At 43.3% G+C, this 23,473-nt stretch overlaps 1 protein-coding gene across 4 annotated transcripts in view; it reads left to right on the top strand.

Annotated features, from left to right (window-relative positions):
* The window catches only part of VWA8 (von Willebrand factor A domain containing 8), a 93,480-nt gene that overhangs the window by 8,305 nt on the left and 61,702 nt on the right, over positions 1-23,473 (top strand). For all 4 annotated transcript variants that reach the window (XM_081014592.1, XM_081014593.1, XM_081014591.1 and 1 more), the window contains exons 4-16: positions 1,241-1,351; positions 2,396-2,563; positions 3,450-3,614; positions 4,728-4,777; positions 8,094-8,202; positions 9,942-10,046; positions 11,757-11,888; positions 13,052-13,186; positions 13,756-13,833; positions 14,864-15,024; positions 18,203-18,316; positions 20,752-20,920; positions 21,565-21,642. In XM_081014592.1, coding sequence (XP_080870718.1) covers positions 1,241-1,351; positions 2,396-2,563; positions 3,450-3,614; positions 4,728-4,777; positions 8,094-8,202; positions 9,942-10,046; positions 11,757-11,888; positions 13,052-13,186; positions 13,756-13,833; positions 14,864-15,024; positions 18,203-18,316; positions 20,752-20,920; positions 21,565-21,642 — 1,575 coding nt within the window. The remainder of the gene's footprint in view (positions 1-1,240; positions 1,352-2,395; positions 2,564-3,449; positions 3,615-4,727; positions 4,778-8,093; positions 8,203-9,941; positions 10,047-11,756; positions 11,889-13,051; positions 13,187-13,755; positions 13,834-14,863; positions 15,025-18,202; positions 18,317-20,751; positions 20,921-21,564; positions 21,643-23,473) is intronic.

Here is a 23,473-nt window from a genome sequence, read left to right as displayed (position 1 = left end):
TTATTATTATCTGGTTGTTTTTTCATTGTTTGTTGCCTCAAACATTTGGTATACTTATTTTATTGGCATAGTCAAACTGGTGTTTAGACCAGGTTTGGGCACTTTAGTCACCCTGTATGATGACCTTTGTAAGGAGAGAGACAGGGGAAACATGTCCTTGTTAATTCTCCTCGACCTCTCAGTGGCTTTTGATTCCATTGACCATGGTATCCTACTGGAGCGGCTGTCTGAGTTGGGGGGTGGCATTGCTTTGCTGTGCTTCAATCCAGATAAGACTGAGGCACTGGGTGGTTCCCTAGACCAGAAGGCTGGGAGGTTGCCTGCTCTTGATGGGCTTACACTCCCTCTGAGGGAGCAGGTACGCAGCTTGGGAATATTCAGGATCCTTTGCTGTTACTTGAGGCTCCGGTGGCCTCAGTGGCGTGGAGTGCCTTCCATCAGCATTGACTGGTAGCCCAGCTGCACCCCTACCTGAACAGGAATAGCTTAACTTCTGCTGTCTATGTCTGTTACTGCAATTACTTCAAGTCTTTGAAGACTTGATTCTTTTAAGGGAGTTTTTAGGTTTTTAAGAAGAGCCTTTTAAACAATCTTTTTAAAGAATTGTTTTAATTTATTTTGACTGCGGCAGACCAACACGGCTACCTACTTGAATCTATTACTGCAGTGCATTACTTTGCATTGTGTTCCAACATTTATATTATATGAATGGCACATATTCAGGAAATGCGCTGTGATCCTCCAGCTCACAATACATTTCATGAGCAACCATTAGTGCTAGACAAACACATTTTCACTAATATGTACCCAAAGGAATACAACACAAGCGAAACAAAGTTTTCAACAATACTAATAATGATAAAGAAATAATAGCAATGCTGTTTATATGTTTATGATTACTGCTTTCTGTCATGCTATGAGTCACACTGATGGAACATACTGCAAGATCTTTTTTACCTTGGTGTGTCTCTCTTATTTCTCCTTTTAGCTGGCCTCCTTACTTTGTTTTGATCCATCCAAGTGATTTAAAGCTGAATGTTTCAGAAATGTTCATAAGGAGGAGGCCTGCAACCATGCTGATTGAGGGAGAGCACTAAACTGGGCCTCAAGAGATGGTGTTGCTCTTTAGTTTTATTCCATTTAGTGATGTGTCACTGCCTCTGCCTCTGTTGGATAATTTGCTGTGACGCTGTGCTGATTGTAATCTATATGTTTTCAAATATTGTGCTGTGTCCTACAGGAGTTGACCAAGCGAGAAGTGGAGTACATTGCACTCTCCAGGGACACAACAGAAACAGATCTCAAACAGCGGAGAGAGATCCGAGCTGGGACTGCTTACTACATTGATCAGGTGAGTACTTATAATCACCACGGGTCTTTATTGTCAATTTGATGAGAACTGATGATTTCTCGGCAAGGTTCTTGAGAGCGTGGTTGCCAACCAGATCCAGGTACTCTTGAGGAGTCAGATTTCCTAGATCCATTTCAGCCAGAATTCAAGCCTGGCTTTGATATGGAAACTTCCTTGGTCGCCATGCATGATGACTTGTATTGAGAGAGAGAGACAGGGAGAGTGTGACTCCATGGATCCTACTTGATCTCTTGGTACCTTTTGATACTGTTGACGATAGAAACCTTTTGTTTGAGTTTAGGTATTGGGGGCACTGTGCTGTAGGGGTTTCATTCCTGCTTGAATTGATGGCTCCAAAATGTGGTTCCTGGAGGAGCAATGCTTGGCTCTGGGGATTCTCCAGTGTGGGGTCCCACAGGAGTCAACTCTGCCCCTGCTCCATGCTGTGTAACATCTACATGAAACTGCTGAGTGGGACCATACAGAGTTTTGTAGAGCATTGGCACCACTATGCTGATGACACACAGCTGCATTTCTCCTTTTACATTTTGAATTAGCTCTTGGTTGTGATAATAGACTAGATGAGGGCCAATAAACTGAAGCTTAATCTAGTCAACACTGAGATGCTGTGGTGGGTGGTTCCTCTGACTGGCATATTTGTGTGGCCCCTACTCAAGAGGGGCCATTCTCCCTTGGAAGGAGGAGGGGCGTGCGGTTCTCCTGGATCCATTGCAGTCCCTTGGAGCACAGGTGGCCTCGATGCCACAATGTTCCATCCTTTCATTTAGGCTGGTGGCCCAACTGCAACTCTATCTCTAGAGGAAGAACTTGGCTATAGTAATATATGCTGTATGTAAAGGTAAGGCCCCCAATTTTTGCAATTCACATTCTCCCCTGAAAGTTGACAGATATTCCACCCCTGTTTTCACAGGGGAATATGGTCCTGCAAATGTGTGCAGTGGGAAATATTCAGCCTAGCTTTCGTTTTGTGAACTCCTATTCAGCTGTTTTTGCTTCTGAAGCTGATTTTGTTTTGATGGGCAGTGTGCCGTACGAGCAGCCACCGAAGGCAGAATCTTGGTTCTGGAAGGCTTAGAGAAGGCCGAGCGGAATGTCTTACCCGTCTTGAACAATTTACTGGAGAACCGGGAGATGCAACTTGAAGATGGCCGTTTTCTCATGTCAGCAGAACGTTATGACAAACTGCTGAAGGTATTGGGTTGTTCCATCAATATTAGATCCCAAACAACATTAAATCTAAAATAAAAGTTGCTGGAGAAGCCTTGATCTCTAGAAGGCTTATTCTTTATATGGTTTATTTTATATTCACTCCTTCCCTGCTGGATCTCTCAAGTAACATTTTACTGCCTGGAACTCTTTCTTTCTTCATTATATTTCTATGTTTGCCCTTAAATACCACAATATCTATCTAACACATGCTTCTCATAGTGGGGAGGTCGGTACACCATAGGAATCCTGTACTGCCCCTATTGCCCAACTTCCAGAACTTGCACTCGGAAAACTGGGTCTTCCTAATAGGAAGGTTGGTGAAAACGAAGGACTTCTTAAAAATCACTGCAACCTCCCTCCCCACCCAAACGATCTGGGTTGCTGTGCATAAGAGAAACCTGGTGGACAAGCAGTGGCAAGAACAGGCACAGCTACCATGCCCAGCCATGTCTCTGTTACACGTGCAGGTCAATTTTTTGATCGAGTCATGGATGGCTCTGGTCTTATGAATCATTGACCTGGCATTGCAGGTAATGATGGCTTCCTTGCCATGTACTGACATTTCCCCCCTCCTCTTTTTAAAGGAAGATTTCTAAAATTGTTTTCAGGGTTATGGCTCACTGTGAAAGCACAGTGAACATGCATGCAGATCACTAATGTGTGAAGTGACTATTAAAATCTAAAATCAATATGCAGTTTTGTTAATACTGGCATTTATATTGAAGCTGAAGGAGTGTGAGCTCCATGTCTTCCAGATCTATTTATCATTTGTTGTCCAGTTCAAACAGCTCTTCATTGGGTACTCTGAATAGTTGGTCTTTTTTCTGAAGTGGTTGCAGAATTCTAATTATAGGCTTAATTTATTCAGGAGCATAATAAATCAGAGTTGGATGCATGGAAGATTGTTAGAGTCAGTGAAAACTTCAGAGTCATTGCCCTGGGCCTTCCCGTCCCCCGATATTTGGGTAACCCATTAGACCCACCTCTGCGATCTAGATTTCAAGCAAGAGATGTTTATTATCTACCGTTTAAGGTAAGTAATGTTGCAGGTGACTGGGGTTGTACACAAAGTACAGTTGAATGATGCTTCAATGTGTGCATTTACATGGGAGTCAAAGGTGTTCTAAAGGAGGAAAATGAAATGACGGAGAAGCTCAATGCATTATTTGCATTTGTTTTTCACTGTGGAGGGGCAGATGCCTGTCTCTTTACTACTTTATCAGGAAGTGAATGAGGAACTGAGGCAACTAGTAGTGACAAGAGCTGATGTTTTAGGCTATGTTGACAAATTAAAAATGAAGGCTTCAACAGCTCTAGATGGCATCTACACAGGAGCTCTTTAAGAACTCAAAATTAGAATTGCTAATCATCTAGCAAAAAAACAACAACCCACATTTGGGGAGTAGGGATCCTGGAGATTACAGGACAGTTAGCTTAACATCTGTTCCAGGAAAACTAGTGGGAAACATGATTAAAGATAAAATTACTAAGCATACCGATGTTGTCTTGCTGAAGAGGAGCTGGCATAGCTTCTGCAAAGGAAAGTCCAGTCTACTTAACCTTTTAGAATTCTTTGAGCGCATCAATAAGCATGTAGGGAGGGATGATGCAGTAGACTGTGTGTGTTCGACTTTTTGAAAAGCTGTTGCAAAGCCCACCACCAAAGACTTTTGAGCAAGCTTAGCAGTCATGGAACAAGTTATCTTATGGCTATGCAAGTGGTTAAAGTTCAGGAAGCGCAGAGCATGAATAAATGTCATAATGGAATAATGTAGGATCCCCAAAGGATCTGTATTGGAACTGGTGCTTTTTATATTCTTCACAAATGATCTGGCGTTAGTGGTGAGCAGGACAGAGGCCAAGTTTCCTGATGACACAAAATTGTTCAGAATATAAAAACGAAAAGGACGGTGAGGAGCTCCAAAAGGATCTCTCCAAACTGGGTGAATAGATGTTAAAATGGCAAACACTGCGTAATGTTAGCAAGTGTAAAGTGGTGTGCATTGTAACATAACATCTGACGTTGACGGACCAGGAACGAGAACTTGGGTGGAGAGCTTGATGAAGATTTCACCTTGCACCCTGGTGGACAGAGTGCTGTTGCTTGAGTAAATGGCCTGATAGGTGATACTGTCTTCTGTTTTAGGACCATCTTTCACAGTTATATTGTATTGGACCTAACGTTTCAACTGAGAGGTAAATATATGCATTACAGCTATGCATAAATGTTCTTAGAATTTAGTTTTCTTACCTATTGGCTTCCCTCATACAATATTAGAGTTCTGTAGAGTTTTTGTGATATGACCAAATGAATTGGGTGAGATAATCTAGACATGATATACAAAGGTTCAGATTTTTATTAGGCCTCCTGACAGATTTCATGGCTAATCTACTTTAGGTAATGGTGGTACAAAATTTCGGTACTTCTATCTTCCAACCAAACTCACATCTTTAGGATGGGGTGAGCAAGAATCCTCTGTGAATAAACCTAGATGAGCTCTTTGATGAACCTTCATTTCATGACAGAGGTCCTGTAGTTTGTTCTAAACTATAGTTAATGAGGAAAAAGTCAGAAACAACTGAGCAACTGTGATTTCAGATCTCCCTGAAACCATAGTTTAAACCACAGTTCCCCAAGTTCAGAAATTATTGTGGGAATGTTCAGGGAGGCAGGAGAGGATATATTGTTTATTAATATCCTTCCTAACTTGCGCTAGCAGGTTCGATAACTTAGCACAGTTTTACATTCCCATTTTAAACGCACAGCAGATAGCTGGTTGCAGGCTTGTTTAAGCCTCTCAATATTAGACTTCTGGCGAGTTCCCTTATATCCCTCTTAAAATAATAAACACGCCACAGTCTTGTGTAAAGTATATAAAAGAAGTTTACTCACATCATCAGTTCACAGTTGGATCCCTGAAGGCAGACTTAGTTACAAAGTATATACATGTGGATCTATCCCATATGGAGATAGTCCCAGTGTCCTATGTTGGCTGAGAGCCAACAGAGCAATTCTAGCTGAAAGCTGCTGCTCCAACGATGGAGGAAGTCAAAAAAGAAAGAGTGTGGCGGCATGCCTTGTCCTTTTGTTACCTGGACAGGTAAGGTCACACCCACCTCTAGTCACATGTAAAGGAAGGATGTTCCAGCCAGGAGGAAACAGGAAGCTTTCAAATGACTGGACCAAACATTCCCCCGGAATGCTTCTCTAGGAAAACAAGAAATGTTGTGTTTGATTGCTCTCAGTGGATTACATCCCACAATTATGGGGAATTGCACTCAGTTTAAAATTGGAAGCAGGGGCTTCTGATCTCTTCCTTAGTATGCAAAACAGGAGATACTGGGAATGCACAAGATGGAGGCCTGCAGCTTGTTCATGTAAGTGGTCCTATGAAGTCTGAATGGGGCCAATGTGAGATTAAAGACACTTGTACCTTTTTTGTTTTGATTGTTTGTTTCCTTTTTAGAATTTGTGGATAAATAAGCTGAATGGGCCAGGGATGGGAAATAGAACATCTTAAATTTCAGCAATGATCTCTTGCTCTGTTAGAAACGTGCCTTAAAAACAACAACTGTGGCTTGCAGGATCAAACATTCTGCGCTGGATCCCATGTTGTGTGTGAACATGCCATGTACACAGGATGGATATATGCCTTCCTGTTTACACTCCTGATATTATGGTTGTAGCAACTGTTAGCCTTACTTTAGTTAGCATTTTGAATTTAAGATTAAAATTTACCTAGATGGGTTTCCGTCAGTATGTTATGAAAACTTTAGGGTTGCCATATTTTGAAGAGCAAAAAAGAGGATCCATTTGCCGTCTTCTACTTTTAACTATGGATCACTATGACGACACTCATTTTACATACCCATGAAAAAGAGGACATGTCCTGGAAAAAGAGGACGTATGGCAACCGTATGAAAGAAGCTAGTACTCTAATTAAAGCGGAACTAAAGAAAGTGGCCTCTATTGCAATATCATATAGAAGATTGCTCTATTTAACAATGATTTTAAGATGTTATCCATATTGGCAGCTAGATTAAGCAAATTTATTGCTAAATAATTTGATGCAGATTAAACTGGATTTATCCTGACTTTCAAGATGAGAGTATATTAAAAGGTTCATAAATAGTATTAATGCTATCTATAGTCTCAAACAAGGGACTAGCTTGTTTTTAGATCCCCATTATTCTGGTCTGTGACCATAATAAAGTTCATTCATTCATCCCCAAAAGGCATTTGATAGGCTTGAATGACCCTATCTAGCACAGGTTTTACAAACATTTGGAAATGGATATGTTTCTTAAAGATGAATTAAAGCTTCCTGGATGGGCAGGGTAGCATCAGTTAAAATGACGATTTTACCGTTTTTAATTATTTTTGTTTCAAACCCTGCCTATAAGTATTTCAGCAAAGGACCTAAGGAAATGGCAAAAAATGATTGTAAGCGTTACTCATCAGGGCAAGAGACCTAGACTACAGTTAACTGTAATGTCCTAACCTTCCCAGAGAGGGGCTATTGGTTTAACATATCTGCAAAGATATCATGATGCGGTCCATATACAAAATGCCATTACAAGCAGCGGCCACTATAGGCACATCCGATATGTGTGAACCATGCACATGTGCCTTGTGCCGAACCCAGAAGTGACCTGAAAGCATCACAAAAATGTCACCAAAAGGGGTAGAACAGGGTGTTTGCAGGCTTTTTCAATGGTGTTTCAACCCCCACATAAGCCTGTAGTATGATCAACAATGTGAAAAGGGAATATTTGGATACAATCAGAGTTTGATAAATTTGAGCACAGAATACCAGGTAACCCATTTTTTATTCATAACATAAACTGTCCAAGAAATTATAACAAACAGATTTTGCAAAAGCAGAATTAAAGATGGGCGATCCTGGATATCAAAATGAGCACCTCCGGTATCACAGCTGACTCCCTTCGTATTGCAGCCCTCCTTCCACACATCTGATTGGAAGCTGTTGGATATCAACTGGAAAGAAAGAGGCTTTTATAGATTGATTCACTTTTAAGAAAGCGATATTTATCTCACAGCAGGGCAAATCATGGAAAGAATGGAAGGGTGTAATATGAATTGGCTATTGATCTTTCAGGTAAAACACTATCTCAAACTCAACAGTTAAATCTCAGGCAATGAGACCATTACCACCATTTGAAAATCTGATTTTGAATCCCCCCCAATTATCAATTTTAAGGTGAATTAAGGCTATGAATAGTGCCCATATAACCAAGCTAATCAATGATGGAGCTATTTCAGAGCCATTCTTTTTAAACTGGGACACAAGGCACAGACACTCTTTGTCATCACTGCTGTTTGGATATTGAACCATTTGCTATTGCAGTTAGATTAAGTGAAGGAACCAACGGGGTGAAGTTGGTAAAAAGAAATGAATCTTTTACGAAAAATATTATTTTTCTTTTAAAAAGTGTTTTATTTAGAAGTATTGTTTGTCTAACATTTTCTGCCTTTGGGTTTTCTTTCTAGAATTTCTAAACTTTTGTCATTTGCAACTACTTTTTGCACCCAAGAATCCTCCGCCCTGGGTCTCCCTGATTTTCCTCTGGACACGTTAGCATCTGCTGTGCAGATTCTGGTAGGTCCTTGCAAATAAATAATGGATACCGAGATGGAGATTCCTTATCTGGAGTTTAGGGAAAACATTCAGGTATTAAGGATAAAGAAACTGCTTCTACAGTGTAGCTAGGGGGGGAAAAAAGAGAAAATAACAAATTCCTGCGGTGAAAGCTTATTTTCTTTTCTAACATAGTTGTCATCTGCAACTGAAATCAGTTTTGTATTGTTGAATAGTTTGTTTAAATGTTAGGGTTCATTATTGTTTCACAGGATGGTGTATCACTTTAAAAGCCAGGGTGCATATCCTGACCTAGGTTTTACAGCTGTGTAGCAGTGTAGCAGGTGCTGATAAGTCACTGTAATTAGCTGTGTCAGCAATTGTGAATGGTATATACTGCTGTATGTACCTTACTCTGTCTCCTTGTGGATGGATAGGTGATGATTATAGACACTATGTAAGGTGTATGTTAGAGGAGTTTTGTTATTAAATCTTGCAAAGATCTCTTTACGTCTCTTCAGTGATTCCGTCTGTGTGGTCTACTCTGCACGCACTCTGCGGCATGTTTCAAATGCCCAATAGCACCATGTCAAATCTTGGCCAGTGAACTAATGTTTTTTGGATCCCCCAGTCAAGGCTCAAATTTGCCCAGCAGCAATCCTGCAGAACAGAATAAAGCTCAACCAGTAAAGCCACAGATTCAGGACTGTAACTGAAAGGAATCACTTGGGTTATTATTGAACAAAACTGCATGACACTTTGAGAGATTATGGAATTTATAGGAAATAAAACCTCTTTAAGCTCCCTCTTGTATTAGGTTAATCAAATTCATAGTTACTAATTCAAGGCAGAAGGCTAGCCCTTGTGGTCTTCACTTGCGCAAGGCTTGCAAATGACAAGTCTTGGCTGAAGCAGAGCCGGTTTGGCTTTGCTGTCTAGTCTCACAAATATTTTAAAGTTCTTTGAGAAGGTGAACTAGAATACTGTATTGATAGAGCTGATCCGGTTAACAGAGTGGACTTGGGCTTCCAAAAAGCTTTTGACAAGGTACTTCACTGCAGACTCCTGTGATCACTTCCCAGGCATGGAATCATAGAATCATAGAGTTGGAAGAGACCACAAGGGCCATCGAGTCCAACCCCCTGCCAAGCAGGAAACACCATCAGAGCACTCCTGACATATGGTTGTCAAGCCTCTGCTTAAAGACCTCCAAAGAAGGAGACTCCACCACACTCCTTGGCAGCAAATTCCACTGTCAAACAGCTCTTACTGTCAGGAAGTTCTTCCTAATGTTTAGGTGGAATCTTCTTTCTTGTAGTTTGGATCCATTGCTCCGTGTCCGCTTCTCTGGAGCAGCAGAAAACAACCTTTCTCCCTCCTCTATGTGACATCCTTTTATATATTTGAACATGGCTATCATATCACCCCTTAACCTCCTCTTCTCCAGGCTAAACATGCCCAGCTCCCTTAGCCGTTCCTCGTAAGGCATCGTTTCCAGGCCTTTGACCATTTTGGTTGCCCTCCTCTGGACACGTTCCAGTTTGTCAGTGTCCTTCTTGAACTGTGGTGCCCAGAACTGGACACAGTACTCCAGGTGAGGTCTGACCAGAGCAGAATGGACCCAGAGGAGAGTTCCTCCTGTGGATCTGGAGTTGGCTAAGTAGCAGGAAGCAGAGAGTAGCATCAATGTTTCGTTCAGGTTTAGCACAATAGTGATTCTATGTTCACTTTTTCTGTTCTCTCTCTCTCCCCCCTCCCAGAACTGCTTGCCTATGATGTCAATCCAGCATATAATCAGGTGGCTTTATCCATATAATGTTCTTTTGGGGAGGGAAGGCAAGACAGCCGTAGAAGATGCCTTAAAGGTAAGCGTTCACTGTTTCCATACAAATTATTCTGGCATAGGTAGCAGCCACACTTTACAGTTCTCTGGAATAAAATAATAATAATAATGGCTAAATTATTGGTTTCAAAGCTAGAGAAAGCCCTATGGTCTCAAGAACTTTCTCTTCTGCTGCTGTTTTATGTGTCTCCAAAAGTGTCTTCTAGTTATTATGGCTTTCTGTATTTATTTCGTGTCATTTTGGGTGGGGACAGAGAGGACTGATGAAAACTGTAAGTGAAGGCCTTCCATGAGATGTGTTTTCTTTTTGTGGTTCTTTTTTTAAATACATATTTTTATTAAAAATTTCTTAATTTACAAAAATGCATGCATTGTCTCTTTTCTCAAGTCGTGCTTTCTACAGATAAGTTTCATTTGTTGTGAGACGTTAGTGTTGCATACAGTGTTAGGTTAGGAAGAAAAGGGGGGAAAGGGGGAGAGGGGAATGGTGCGTGGGGTCGGGTGGCAGTGCTTCTATTCTTCTACTCAGTGTATGTGTGGGGTTTTGTGTCAGTGTCACTTGTGTGGGTTCTCTTACTATTCGCTTGTTGTATTTCCTTGGTGGTGAGAGAGGTTGGGGGTGGCTTAGAGTGTGGTTGGTTGTCTTTGGTTGGCTATAGTGAGATTTGCTTTTGTTTGTGAGTGGTGTGTGTGTGTGTGAGTTTTCGGATCAGGTTAGCCAGATTGATTCGTATGCTGTCGGTGGATTCTTCTTGTTATCTTGTTGGGCTGTGTATGTTTCGTGATTCTTTTTGACATGTTGAAGTCTAATGATGATTGAATAGTAAGGATGTCTTGAGGGACGTAGTCTTCCATGATCATGGTGCCCTGTAGGTTTATTAAATATAAGTTAATTTAGTGAAACACAGAAGATCTGCACTGACAGTGCTCTTGCTTAAGGGGACATATGCAACCCAAACCTGTTCATACTTCTTGAAAGTAATTCCCAGTGTGTTTAATAGGGCTTGCTCCTAAGTAAACGTACATAGGATTGTAGCCTTACTTTTTTAAGACCAGTTTTCAAGAAGCTTGCCATGTTTGCTACATTCCCTTCAAACTGATGACATTTGATTAATTAACATTTGATTATGACAATTAATTAAACTAGAGCTGAAATATTGAAAAATTAATCATACATTGTGGGATCATTTTACTTTTCCTAGTTATGAGGCATCATTTTGCTATTAGATCTGTTCTTTAACAGAAAACAAATACTATTTCCACCTGAGTCTCTTTTGTTGTGTGTGGGGGGGGTGTCATGTCTACAGGAGGTCTGGTTAAAGGAGCAGACAACATACAGCTAGCCATTATGGAAGCTGTCTGATGTAATCCTCACCCTTTATGTGACTGCAGCCAGTGTTGTGATCTGTCCCATGAGGCCATCCCAGGTTTCTCATGTCCCTTCTTTATCCCCCATGAACACTGTCACTGGGCAGGGGCAACTTCTAGACGCTGGGTCTCTCTATTTGACTGTAAGTCCCTCTGAGTTTTGCTGGGCAAGAGAAAGTGACTAACAAATTTAATAAATAATAATAATATTTGCCCATGGCTCTTCGTGATCCTGTAACATTGGTGCAAGTTCAGCATGGTGGCCAAGCCCAGACTAAGGACCAAACAAGGTGGAGGAGTTTGGGGCTGAAAATACTTTCACAAATAGAATAATCTAGACCTTCTATTCCTTCCTCTTTCTTAGCGATTTGAGCTCCAGGATTCAGAAAGACCTGTTGTACCTACAAGAGTTATAAATGTGAACAAGAGGGAGGATGGCAAGATTTTGCAGGCTGACGTGACAATTCAAATAGCCGGGGAAGCTGTGACATTTCGGGTAACTATTTAATTGTTTAACAAGTGGGAGGATAAGCTTTATTGCACATGTATTGCTATGTTGCTGCCTTCCTTTCATTTCTGACTTTCCCAGAATTTGACATAAAAATCAACAATATGTTGCATTCCTGTAAACTGGGATGCTGACAGACTTGCTTGGGTGTCATGACAAGCTATGGTTATTCTGAAGCAGGAGTGAAAACTTCCAAAATCATAATTGTGGCAGTTCCAGGTGCTTATGTGTGCGTGCACAAGCAGGAAACTTGTTGTGGAGCACCCTTGTAGTGCTAAACCATAGTTTATTGTTTGATGATACAGCAGTCAGTAAGAAAGACTTAAGCTGAGCTATGGATGGAGACGTACATATGGTTTGTTTATTGTTCAGGAAACAAGTTACATTCATATTATTTGACAGGCAAATGTCTGAATTTGTTTTCTGGAGTGAATGCTTGAGCAAAGAGAGCTATGTGTTGTTAGCATATTACAGATATTAATATTGCACAGTTTGAAGCAAAGGGATGCATGGAAACAGAGTGCTTTTGGAATGAAGCATGGTCCAGACCCATGAATATTATTCAAAATTTTACTTGCAGAATGTTCTTTAAAATATAACACACAAAAAAGTAAATGATACATCAAAACAGTTTCATATCTTGTGCATATCCAGCAGAGGCTCAGCATCTTCTTAGAAATAAAATAAGCTTATAATGAGAGCTGACAAACGTAGTGCTTGCTCACTCTCTCTCTCTCACAGATACACACACACACAGAGAGAGAAAGAGAGAGAGAGAAACAGAGAGGCATTGTCTACATTCCACCCTCCATTTTCCCTGGAGCTGTTTTCTCTCCCTTCAGGAGAGTCTTTTACACATCTTTACTCCATAGAGTCTGAGAGAACAAATGATTCCAGCCACCACCCTCCAAAGATGGCAGATTTGCAGCTCAGTACCTTAATCACCTGATCTAAGGTTACTCACTCACATGTTAGCTACTAGAGAACTACAGTTAATTATCAATTCAGCTAGAGCTCAGAGATACTTTCTTAGCTTTAATATAGCCCCATGGAAAACCCCCATGTTAAACCTTTTCACCAATACACAGGTATTCACCATTTCTGTGTGAATTAAACCAATTATACTTAACATAGTGCTATCTGTCTTTTAGGTTCCTGCTGGAACTAGGCCACTAAACCTGCATTCTGGGACAGACAATTTCATTAAGACTCCCAGCCATGAACAGCAATTGGCAGAAATGATATTGTCCCACATGGTTAAAGATATCTGTTTGATTGGAGAAAAAGTAAGTGACATAATGTAACTGAAAAGGTACCCCTGACCGTTAGGTCCAGTCGTGGCCAACTCTGGGGTTGCAGCGCTCATCTCGCTTTATTGGCCGAGGGAGCCGGCGTACAGCTTCCGGGTCATGTGGCCAGCATGACTAAGCCACTTCTGGCGAACCAGAGCAGCACACGGAAACGCTGTTTACCTTCCCGCCAGAGCGGTACCTATTTATCTACTTGCACTTTGACATGATTTCGAACTGCTAGGTTGGCAGGAGCAGGGACCGAGCAACAGGAGCTCACCCCGTTGCGGGGATTCGAACCGCCAACCTTCTGATCAGCAAGCCCTAGGCTCAGTGGTTTAGACCACAGCACCACCCGCATCCCTAATGTAACTGTACATAGCGCTAAATTTAATGCAGCATCGTGATAGACACAAACTTATATCAATTGGTGAGGGTGGGGGAACCGCCCATACTAATTTATCACAGACTGGTTTCTATTGTGCGCCTCACCTGGAAGTAATTGTTACTTGCTCAGGTTGAACATACAGCTGCTTCAATCAGCTTGTTCTCCTTTCCCCCTCCAGGGTTGTGGAAAAACAGTTCTTGCTAAGGAATTTGCAGCTACATTAGGGTATAACATAGAACCTGTCATGCTATATCAGGTAAGTTTATTGATACCCCAACCCTTGGCCTCCAAGCTTGTCACACACTGACCAGAGGGTTGCATTTGGATTGTCGCTCGTCTCTTATGGTGTTACCCTATTCCTTACTAAGGGGGTTGGACCAGGCTATACCATTTCAGATGCCATGCAGTTGAAGTCCCTTCAAAAGTCAGTGCCCTGAGAAATGCCTGGGGGAAGAATTGTAGTCTATTCTCTATGGTTCCTGTGCTGCAGGGATGTTTTTATACAGAAGAATAATGTGAGATCCCACCTGCAGCCCAGGCACCGCAGTGAAAAGTAGGCCATTGATTCTGTGATCTGTTGGCAACTGGAGCTGATTTCATTTTCAAAATAAATCTGCATGTTAATAGTTTAGGTTGCTTTTATGTTTACTTTAAAACAACAAATTTGGGTTTGTGTTAAGGTGGTCCGGTGCAGCCTACATAGCTTGGCACCATTTTATCACCAGAACCATTTAATATCTATATGAAGAGTTTGGGAACCAAGTTTCATCAGTGTTCTGATAGCAATCAGCTCTACTTTTTGGCTGGCTTCTGAATCAGGAGAGGCTGTGGGAGCCCTGGACCTGGATAAGGGAAAATAAGATGACATAGTAACACTATCGTACATTGAAGTTGCTTAGAAACCAGTTTTTCTTTTCTACTGCTCTGTTCTTGGTATTGACCATTAAAGACATGGGTTGATGCCTAGGCAACTAAGTAAGGATGATGGATTACAGAAAAGAGAGGTCAATCCTTAAACTGCACCAGGACTAAAACAGTATTTTGCATTAATTGGCAACATCATTTCATTTGAGGCAATGCTTGTTGCCTGTTCTGGAGACAAAGCTGTAGCATGCTTATATGTTTATTGCACATTTTATGTGTGCATAAATCTACGGCTAAAACAATCACGATTCCCTTTTTGATGTGTCGACTAAAGCAAAATATTACAGTGCCAGCAAAATAAATGCTTTGTATTACTGAGACTCACACTAATAGGAGTTTGCTTCTGCTGTTGTTACTCATAGGATATGACAGCCCGAGATCTACTGCAGCAAAGGTACACTCTCCCTAATGGGGACACTTCCTGGAGACCATCTGCACTTATAACAGCTGCCCTGGAGGGGAAGCTTGTTATTCTGGATGGGATTCACCGTGTCAACCCAGGAACCCTCACTGTTCTGCAAAGGTCAGTGTGACAGTCCTAGAGGAATAGATCTGTGGGGTGTTAATGAAGGATGCAGCGACCGAGGCTTTAAGAAGTAATAATAATAATAATAATAATAATAATTTATTTATACCCCGCCCATCTGGCTGAGTTTCCCCAGCCACTCTGGGCGGCTCCCAATCAAGTGTTAAAAACAGTACAGTGTTAAATATTAAAAACTTCCCTGAACAAGGCTCCCTTCAGATGTCTTTTAAAGATAGGATAGCTGCTTATTTGCTTCACATCTGAAGGGAGGGTGTTTGACAGGGTGGGCGCCACTACCAAGAAGGCCCTCTGTCTGGTTCCCTGTAACCTTACTTCTCGCAATGAGGGAACCGCCAGAAGGCCCTCGGCGCTGGATGTCAGTGTCCGGGCTGAACGATGGGGGTGGAGACGCTCCTTCAGGTATACAGGACCAAGGCCATTTAGGGCTTTCAAGGTCAGCACCAACACTTTGAATTGTGCTCGGAAACGTACTGGGAGCCAATGCAGATCTCTCAGAACCGGTGTTATGTGGTCCCGGCGGCCACTCCCAGTCACCAGCCTAGCTGCCGCATTCTGGATTAATTGCAGTTTCCGGGTCACCTTCAAAGGTAGCCCACGTAGAGCGCATTGCAGTAGTCCAAGCGGGAGATAACTAGAGCATGCACCACTCTGGTGAGACAGTCTGCGGGCAGGTAGGGTCTTAACCTGCATATCTGGTGGAGCTGGTAGACAGCCACCCTGGACACAGAGTTAACCTGCGCCTCCATGGACAGCTGCGAGTCCAAAATGACTCCCAGGCTGCGCACCTGGTCCTTCAGGGGCACAGTTACCCCATTCAGGACCAGGGAATTCCCCCCCCCCACACACACACCCTGTCCCCCCAAAACAGTACTTCTGTCTTGTCAGGACAGGTCCACACTCACTGGGGCTTCTGCAGGAGTGTTTCTGGAAGATTCTGACAGTGCTTGTGAAGAGTCACCAATTTGGTGGACCAGTCACGAATTATGGAGTCTGGGCGATATTTTTTCAAGCCAATGGAGCTGTGCAGCCTCGGATACCAGCCCCACAGAGAGCCCCCAGTTCAGGGAAATGTTGTTTCTGCATGAGCACAGCCTGCTTGCAGTCCCACATGCTTCCAAGGCACGAGGGGAGCTGCCAGCAAGTGTGAGTTGGCCATAAAAAGGCAGTTCACTTAAAATACTATAAATAAATAGGTCGGCAAAAAAAAGGACCGAGGAGCACAGCAGATGTCATGTCTGCCACATAGGTTGGCCTTACACGGCTGATTTGACAAGCAGAATTGCCAGTTCTGAAGAAGGGTGATCTCGATACAGAATGTGGAGGGAGGCGGCTTTAACTGTTGCCCTGCCATAGCCCTTTTAAATGGCACTACAGGTAGGGCATAGGATTTAAGCACCTCCCTCCACACAAATGTCTTTCCTATGTATATGCTACATGCCCACATGAGGAATATGAAAACACAGGAAGATTGTGCTTCAGAATTAGGGACATAGGTGGTGCTAAGGTCTAAACCACTGAGCCTCTTGGGCTTGCCGATCAGAAGGTCAGGGGTTCGAATCCCCGCGACAGGGTGAGCTTCCGTTGCTCGGTCCCAGCTCCTGCCAACCTAGCAGTTCGAAAGCACGCTTAGTCACCAGAAGCGGCTTAGTCATGCTGGCCACATGACCCTGAAAAACTAACTGTGTACAAAGGCCGGCTCCCTCGGCCAGTAAAGCAAGATGAGCGCCACAACCCTAGAGTCATTCGTGACTGGGCTTAACTGTCAGGGGTCCTTTACCTTTACCTCCACACAATGGACCTAATCTAGCTCTACTAATCCTACCATGACTGATTTTGTTTTGCTTTTTTAAACTGCCACACAAGACCAAACCACATGACAGATGCCACATCCGTTTTGGTCCTGAGTTATCCTTAGGTTGCTTAAGTTGTTAAACGTGATGGAAAGTGTATGGCTAGGTTTTGCATCTGATGCTCACATTGAATGGAAATATATGAATTACACGTAGGAATATTCCACACTGTAACATTTAATTAAGATAAAGGCTGAATCTAGAAACCAGACTGAGCACATACAAAGCGAATTCCATTAGTTGTGGCAGTCCTGGCATATGACTCCCTATGGTTATCCTGAAGCACAATCTTCCTGTGTTTTCATATTCCTCATGTGGGCATGTAGCATATACACAGGAAAGAATTATTCCATGTAAAGTCTAAAGTGGCCCCAGGCCATAGCATTAACTCTTTCAGTATGAAATGGTTGTTTCATAACTGGAGCTGTAGTCTTCTGAATTCGCTGTTGGTTTCTTACTGCCCCTCTAGACGTCATCATTCTAAATTGTTTCATTAGGGATTGAAATGAGATTTATCTGTGATGGTGATAATAAAGTGTGAAAATGTTCGGTGTGTACATTTCTAGTTTAGTTAACACCACTGATTCTGTGAATTTGCCTTCAGTTATATGTTAATATTGCTATGCTTTCCTTTAAATCACATTTTGGAATTTGTACTGGTTATGTTGTTAGCACCTTGGAATTTGGGGGGGAACAGGAAGCTGTGTTGTGGGTAGGATATTTTTAGCCCTTATTTTCCCCTAGAGTGCTTGCTCCAGATTTTCAAAGTGCTTTTCCTGTATGGAAGCTTTAAAGAGCAATTTGAAGTTGTCTTTTGAAAGAAAAACCCTTGGGCAATGGATGCATGTGCAGACCGGATGCCTGGACATCTCTGTGTCCTAGCCCATATATTTAATTTTGTTCATTTAAAACGTATTGTTATACTGTTCAATACTACATTCTTTCAAAAGATAGGAGAGCAAGATTATTAGTGACATTATACTTCATGCATAAATTAAAAATCAAGTGTTAATTCCTTGTCCTAGTTGGATGTTGTCGATCAGAGTTTTAACTCTGATTCTGAACTTTCGCTGTAAATTGCATCCTTCAGAAAATGTGTTCAGATTGGAAGATGGCCCTCAACTCATTCATGTTCACCTGTAGGTTTGTTTTATGCGTGGATATTTCAACACATGAAGGAATTGCTATGATGGTCAGTGGCAGAAAGGGCAAGCATGAAGTGTTTCTCTAATTAACAAGTACTGATTATTAGAACAGATCCTCTAACTTGCTTATTGCCCCCTTTTTTGTAAAATCCTGTGCAGGTTGATTCATGACAGAGACATTACTCTGTATGATGGCACTAGATTGCTCAGGAATGAGAGATATCAGAAGTTGAAAGAAGATCTACAGCTCTCCGATGAGGAACTACAACAAAGGTAGCCTGCTGGGTGGTGGTGGTGGTGATGATGATGATGAAGATTAATGTTTGTTTGCCACCCATCTGACTGTGTTGTCCCGGCCACTCTGGTTGGCTTCCAACAGATTAAAACATCAGACACAGTAAAACATCAAACATTATCAAACTTCCCTATATAGGGCTGCCTTCAGATGTCCTCTAAAAGTCAGGTAGTTGTTTATTTCCTTGACATCTGATGGGAGGGTGTTCCACAGGACAGACACCCCTGCCAAGAAGGCCGTCTGTCTGGTTCCCTGTAACTTCATTTCTCGCAGGGAGGAGACTGCCAGAAGACCCTCGGAGCTGGACCTCAGTGTCTGGGCTGAGCAATGGGGGTGGAGACGCTCCTTCAGGTATTCAGGGCTGAAGCCATTTAGGGCTTTAAAGGTCAGCGCCAACACTTTGAATTGTGCTCGGAAACGTACTGGGAGCCTATGTAGATCTTTTAGGTCCAGTGTTATATGGCCCCGGTGGCCACTCCCAGTCACCAGTCTGGCAGCCACATTCTGGATTAGTTGTAGTTTCTGAGTCACCTTCAAATGTAGTCTCACGTGTGTTGCAGTAGTCCAAGAGGCAGATAACCGGGGCATGTACCCGACCAAGACAGTGCACAGGCAGGGAGGGTCTCAGCCATTGTGCCAGATGGAGCTGATGGACAGCTGCCCTGGACACAATCAGTTTAATCAGTTTATTATGGTCATAGACCAGTAGTTTGCCCTGGACACAGAAGTGACCTGTGCCTCCACAGACAGCTGTGAGTCCAAAATGACTGCGCACCTGGTCCTTTAGGGGGCACAGTTGCCCCATTCAGGAACAGGGAATCCCCTACACCTGCCCCACCTCCTGTCTCCCAGAACCAGTACTTCTTTCTTGTTGGGATTCAACCTCAATCTGTTGACTGCCACCCACCCCACAACCATGAACACCCAGCCCAAACCCTGTGATGATACCTCCCAGCAGTTTCCCAGCAGTTTCATTTGTTAAAAAGCATGGGGGAGAGGACGGAACCCTGAGGCACCCCAGAAGTGAGACCCCCCACTACTTTCTGGACACTGCCCAGGAGGAAGGAGCGGGACCACTGCATAACAGTGCCATGCTTCATAGAATGCTCTGTGGCCACAAGAAGCACAATAAAGGTAAAGGTAAAGGGACCCCTGACCATTAGGTCCAGTCGTGACTGACTCTGGGGTTGCGGCGCTCATCTCGCTTTATTGGCCGAGGGAGCCAGCGTTTGTCCGCAGACAGCTTCCGGGTCATGTGGCCAGCATGACTAAGCCGCTTCTGGTAAACCAGAGCAGCACACGGAAACGCCGTTTACCTTCCCGCCCAGCGGTAACTATTTATCTACTTGCACTTTGATGTGCTTTCAAACTGCTAGGTTGGCAGGAGCAGGGACCGAGCAATGGGAGCTCACTCTGTCGCGGGGATTCAAACCGCCGACCTTCTGATCGGCAAGTTCTAGGCTCTGTGGTTTAACCCACAGCGCCACCCTCGTCCCAAGAAGCACAATAGCTTGTTTAAAATCCTGGGTATTTTCCTTCTCATAACTTTTCCCCTAATTTTTTTTAAATATTAACATCCAGTATGTGTGTTTGTAGCATATTTGCAGTGCATGAGGAGCCATGGACTTGCTGTGATCTGTAGCTAACTGGCAGTGACTCATGAATGTGATGAGGCTGCATATCGCTGAAGCTTTGCACCAGTGTCTCACAGATATTTTACCACGGGAATCTTTTTCTTTTTGAAGGCCACTTGCCCTATTAGTGCAATGCAGCCTGTAAGGGAACTGACTGCCAGAGTCCCTGCATTTCCTGACACAAGTCATCACACAGAGGGATTGGAATGAGTTTCAGAAATGACCATGTTATCCTGCTTACTAGTGAAAATAGAAGTGTATAAAATAGAAATGTGAAGACAGCTGCCCTACAAAAGTTCTTTCTGTAATAAGGATGGTTGCTTTTCTTCGACACTTGCTGGTTTCCTACATTTTGACAATTGCATATTCATTATTCCCATTTCACATTATTTATTTCAGACGCTTTGTTGTTTGTGTTTTATCAGTCAGGGATTAGCTTTGAGGCTTATGACTTTAAGCTAAAAATAACTGATGTCACCACCAGGATTTTGATCTGAGTGTTTTCAGCAGGCAGTTCTCAGCTTAGTCTTTGAAATACTAGATTTTTTTTTTGTAACCGCCACTTTCCAAGCAGTGATGTCTAACGTACCATTCTTGTTCAGAATGCTGCCATACTGTGTTGGTCCGACAAAGTGAAAAACAGAATAATGTAGGCATTGCCGCCTCTCGGACCATGCAGTGAGTGGGAATGTGAAAGCAAAACGAGCTTTTGAGCTGCATTCAGGTGTTCTTCAGGCCTGGGCAAGATGGCACATCTAAAACTTACCATTTTCTCGCAGGTCCATTTTCCCCATTCAACCTTCCTTTAGAATAATTGCCTTAGCAGAGCCACCTGTCATAGGAAGCTCCACGCAGCAATGGCTGGGCCCAGAGCTCTTGACGCTTTTCCTTTTCCATGACATAAAGCCTCTGAACAAGAGTGAAGAAATTAAAGTTATTAAAGGGGTGGTAAGTATTTGCAAAACTTTGCCTTGCTGCTTGGCTTTGGGTAGCCATTCAAGGAGTCCTTTGAATGGCTACCCAATGCCCTTTCTTTCTCTCCCCCCCACCTCCCTCTGTTCTCAGCTTTTTGAAGGTGTGCAAGGTGCTGCACAAACGGTGTTTTTTGAGTTCTGCCCTCTCATTTATACTGTGAAAATGAATAGATCATATATAAACAGAAATACATGCATGGTGTGTATGTGTATTACATGTATACAAGAGGGATCGGCAACAAAATGTTGCAGTGTGGTGTGCTGCTGTCCAGGGTGCCGATCGAACAGGTACGCAGCCCTGTCTCTTTCCAGATTACTCTCTTCTACTTCCATGGCCTCCTTCCCCATTTTTGGTTCCCCCTTCATGAAACACATTCTCTGTTCTGTGGCTACTGAGCATGGTTTGTCCTCAGAGATCTGGGGTTTTTTTGGGGGGGGGTCTTTCCTCCTAAGTTTATCCACCCCCCACCCCCCGAGTTATAGTTCTGTAAACTTTGGGGTTTTCCAAGGCTGCTGATGCTTCTCTGTGGATGATGCCATTTTGGCAATGTCAGCACTCAGATAATGAATGAATTATATAGTGCTAGCCGTATTTTATATTTATATATATTTTTTCAGGTTCCAAATGTTCCTAGTGCTGCAGTGGAGCAGCTGTTGAAATTAGCACACAAACTCCGCGAGACAAATGATCCCACTGTGAGTCCAACCATTCGAATTTCAATTGTTCCGTGTTGCTTTCCTTCTTCTTTCTCGCGTCCTGTGTTTTGACTAGAATAACAGCACTGCTGCAAGACCATCAGCAAATGCCCCACTTACCAGCCTAGCAGCTGTAGCCTTCAGACTGACTTCAAGGAGAGTCCCATGTTGCAGTAGTCCTGGTGGGAGGTCACCAGAGTATGGACAACTGAGGCTCTTCTGGTCTAGGAACAACTGTAGCTGACAAGCTGACCTAAGCTGGGCATAAACACCCAGTTCATTCAAGAGGGAAGTGCAGTCCTTCCTAGAACATTTCATTCACCTACTTCCTGGACACAGAAGCAGCCCTACCCCCACGCCTCTCTCTTACAGCCTCAGTTTATTGCTCTCATTCAGCCCATCACTGCCTCCCAACACCAGTCACACCTTCACAGCCTCCCCTAATCACACTTAATCACAGCCTCCCCTAATTCAGATGGAACGGAGAAGTAGAGGACTCCGTGGCCTAGATCTGCAGGTGACGGCTCCCAATGGTTTCATATGGTTGTTGAATTGCATAAGGGAGGGAATGGTCCCTTGACGGATCCTACAACTCAAAGCCATGGGACTGAGCCACGGTCTTCAAGGACCACTTTCTGGTGGTGATCCTTTGAGTAGGAGGAGTGCCTCCCCTGAGTAGTGCCTTTGAGAGAGGAGAGAATCCACAGGGTTGGTGTTAAAACTAGGTCCGAAACCTGGCTGAATGAGTGCAGATAATCTGCTTTCTCCAGGCATGTCAAGAGCTGGCCTGCCACATCCCTCTTGACCGTCTTTCCCAGAAAGGGGAAGTTTTCTATAATCTTGATCCAGGAGGGACCTCTTCAGGAGGCTCCACCACTGCCACTTTATGGAGTGGGCATCATCCACTCCTTGGACCCATCCAGCCAATCCCCCTCCTGGATTTTACCAGCCCTAATGGGCCTGGATGGAGAGGGCACACAGTCTGCCTCACTGTTGCAAGTGTCCTGTAGACATCCTGAGGCTACAACCACTTAAGCTGATGCCACAGGCTGCAACTGTGCTCCAAAGACCTCCACTAATTGTGGCATCATGGATCTGAATGATTTTTCACTCCACGCCCTTTACGCCTCAACAGGAGTCTGTGAGTGGCCCATTAATGATACAGCTCTGGTCTGGACCAGTCAATTTGCCGCTCCAAACACCCCTACTGGGCAATTCTCAAGAAGCCATAGGGACTGAGAGGTTGTTCTCTTTGCTGCCACCACTGACCTATGAGCTGTGTATTTGTACCTATATTCAATCAGATTCCCACTGAGACTTGTGCCACCTGCGCTCTAGCCATTATCCAGCACCCTTCATTACCCAGAATTCCTCAGAAATCAAAGGAGCCCATTGGACTGCCCTCGGTCAGAGAGGGCACTTAGAAGTTCATTGATGACCCTCTGCATATTGCCATTCCCAGTGAAACTAGGACCTAGAAGAAATTGTATTATTTGACTACCATTCATTCTATGTCTGCATTTAAGAGGAAATGATTACATATTACATGTCTTGGATGCTGGTACAGTGGTACCTCGGGTTAAGTACTTAATTCGTTCCGGAGGTCTGTACTTAACCTGAAACTGTTCTTAACCTGAAGCACCACTTTAGCTAATGGGGCCTCCTGCTGCTGCTGCGCCGCCAGAGCACAATTTCTGTTCTTATCCTGAAGCAAAGTGCTTAACCTGAAGCACTATTTCTGGGTTAGCGGAGTGTGTAACCTGAAGCGTCTGTAACCTGAAGTGTATGTGACCCGAGGTACCACTGTAGTTTTGAAGGGCAAAAAAAAAAT

Source organism: Podarcis pityusensis (genome assembly GCF_964106645.2).
Source record: "Podarcis pityusensis genome assembly, chromosome: 7".
Classification (NCBI taxonomy): domain Eukaryota; kingdom Metazoa; phylum Chordata; class Lepidosauria; order Squamata; family Lacertidae; genus Podarcis; species Podarcis pityusensis.
This window is presented reverse-complemented; position numbering and strand designations above follow the sequence as displayed.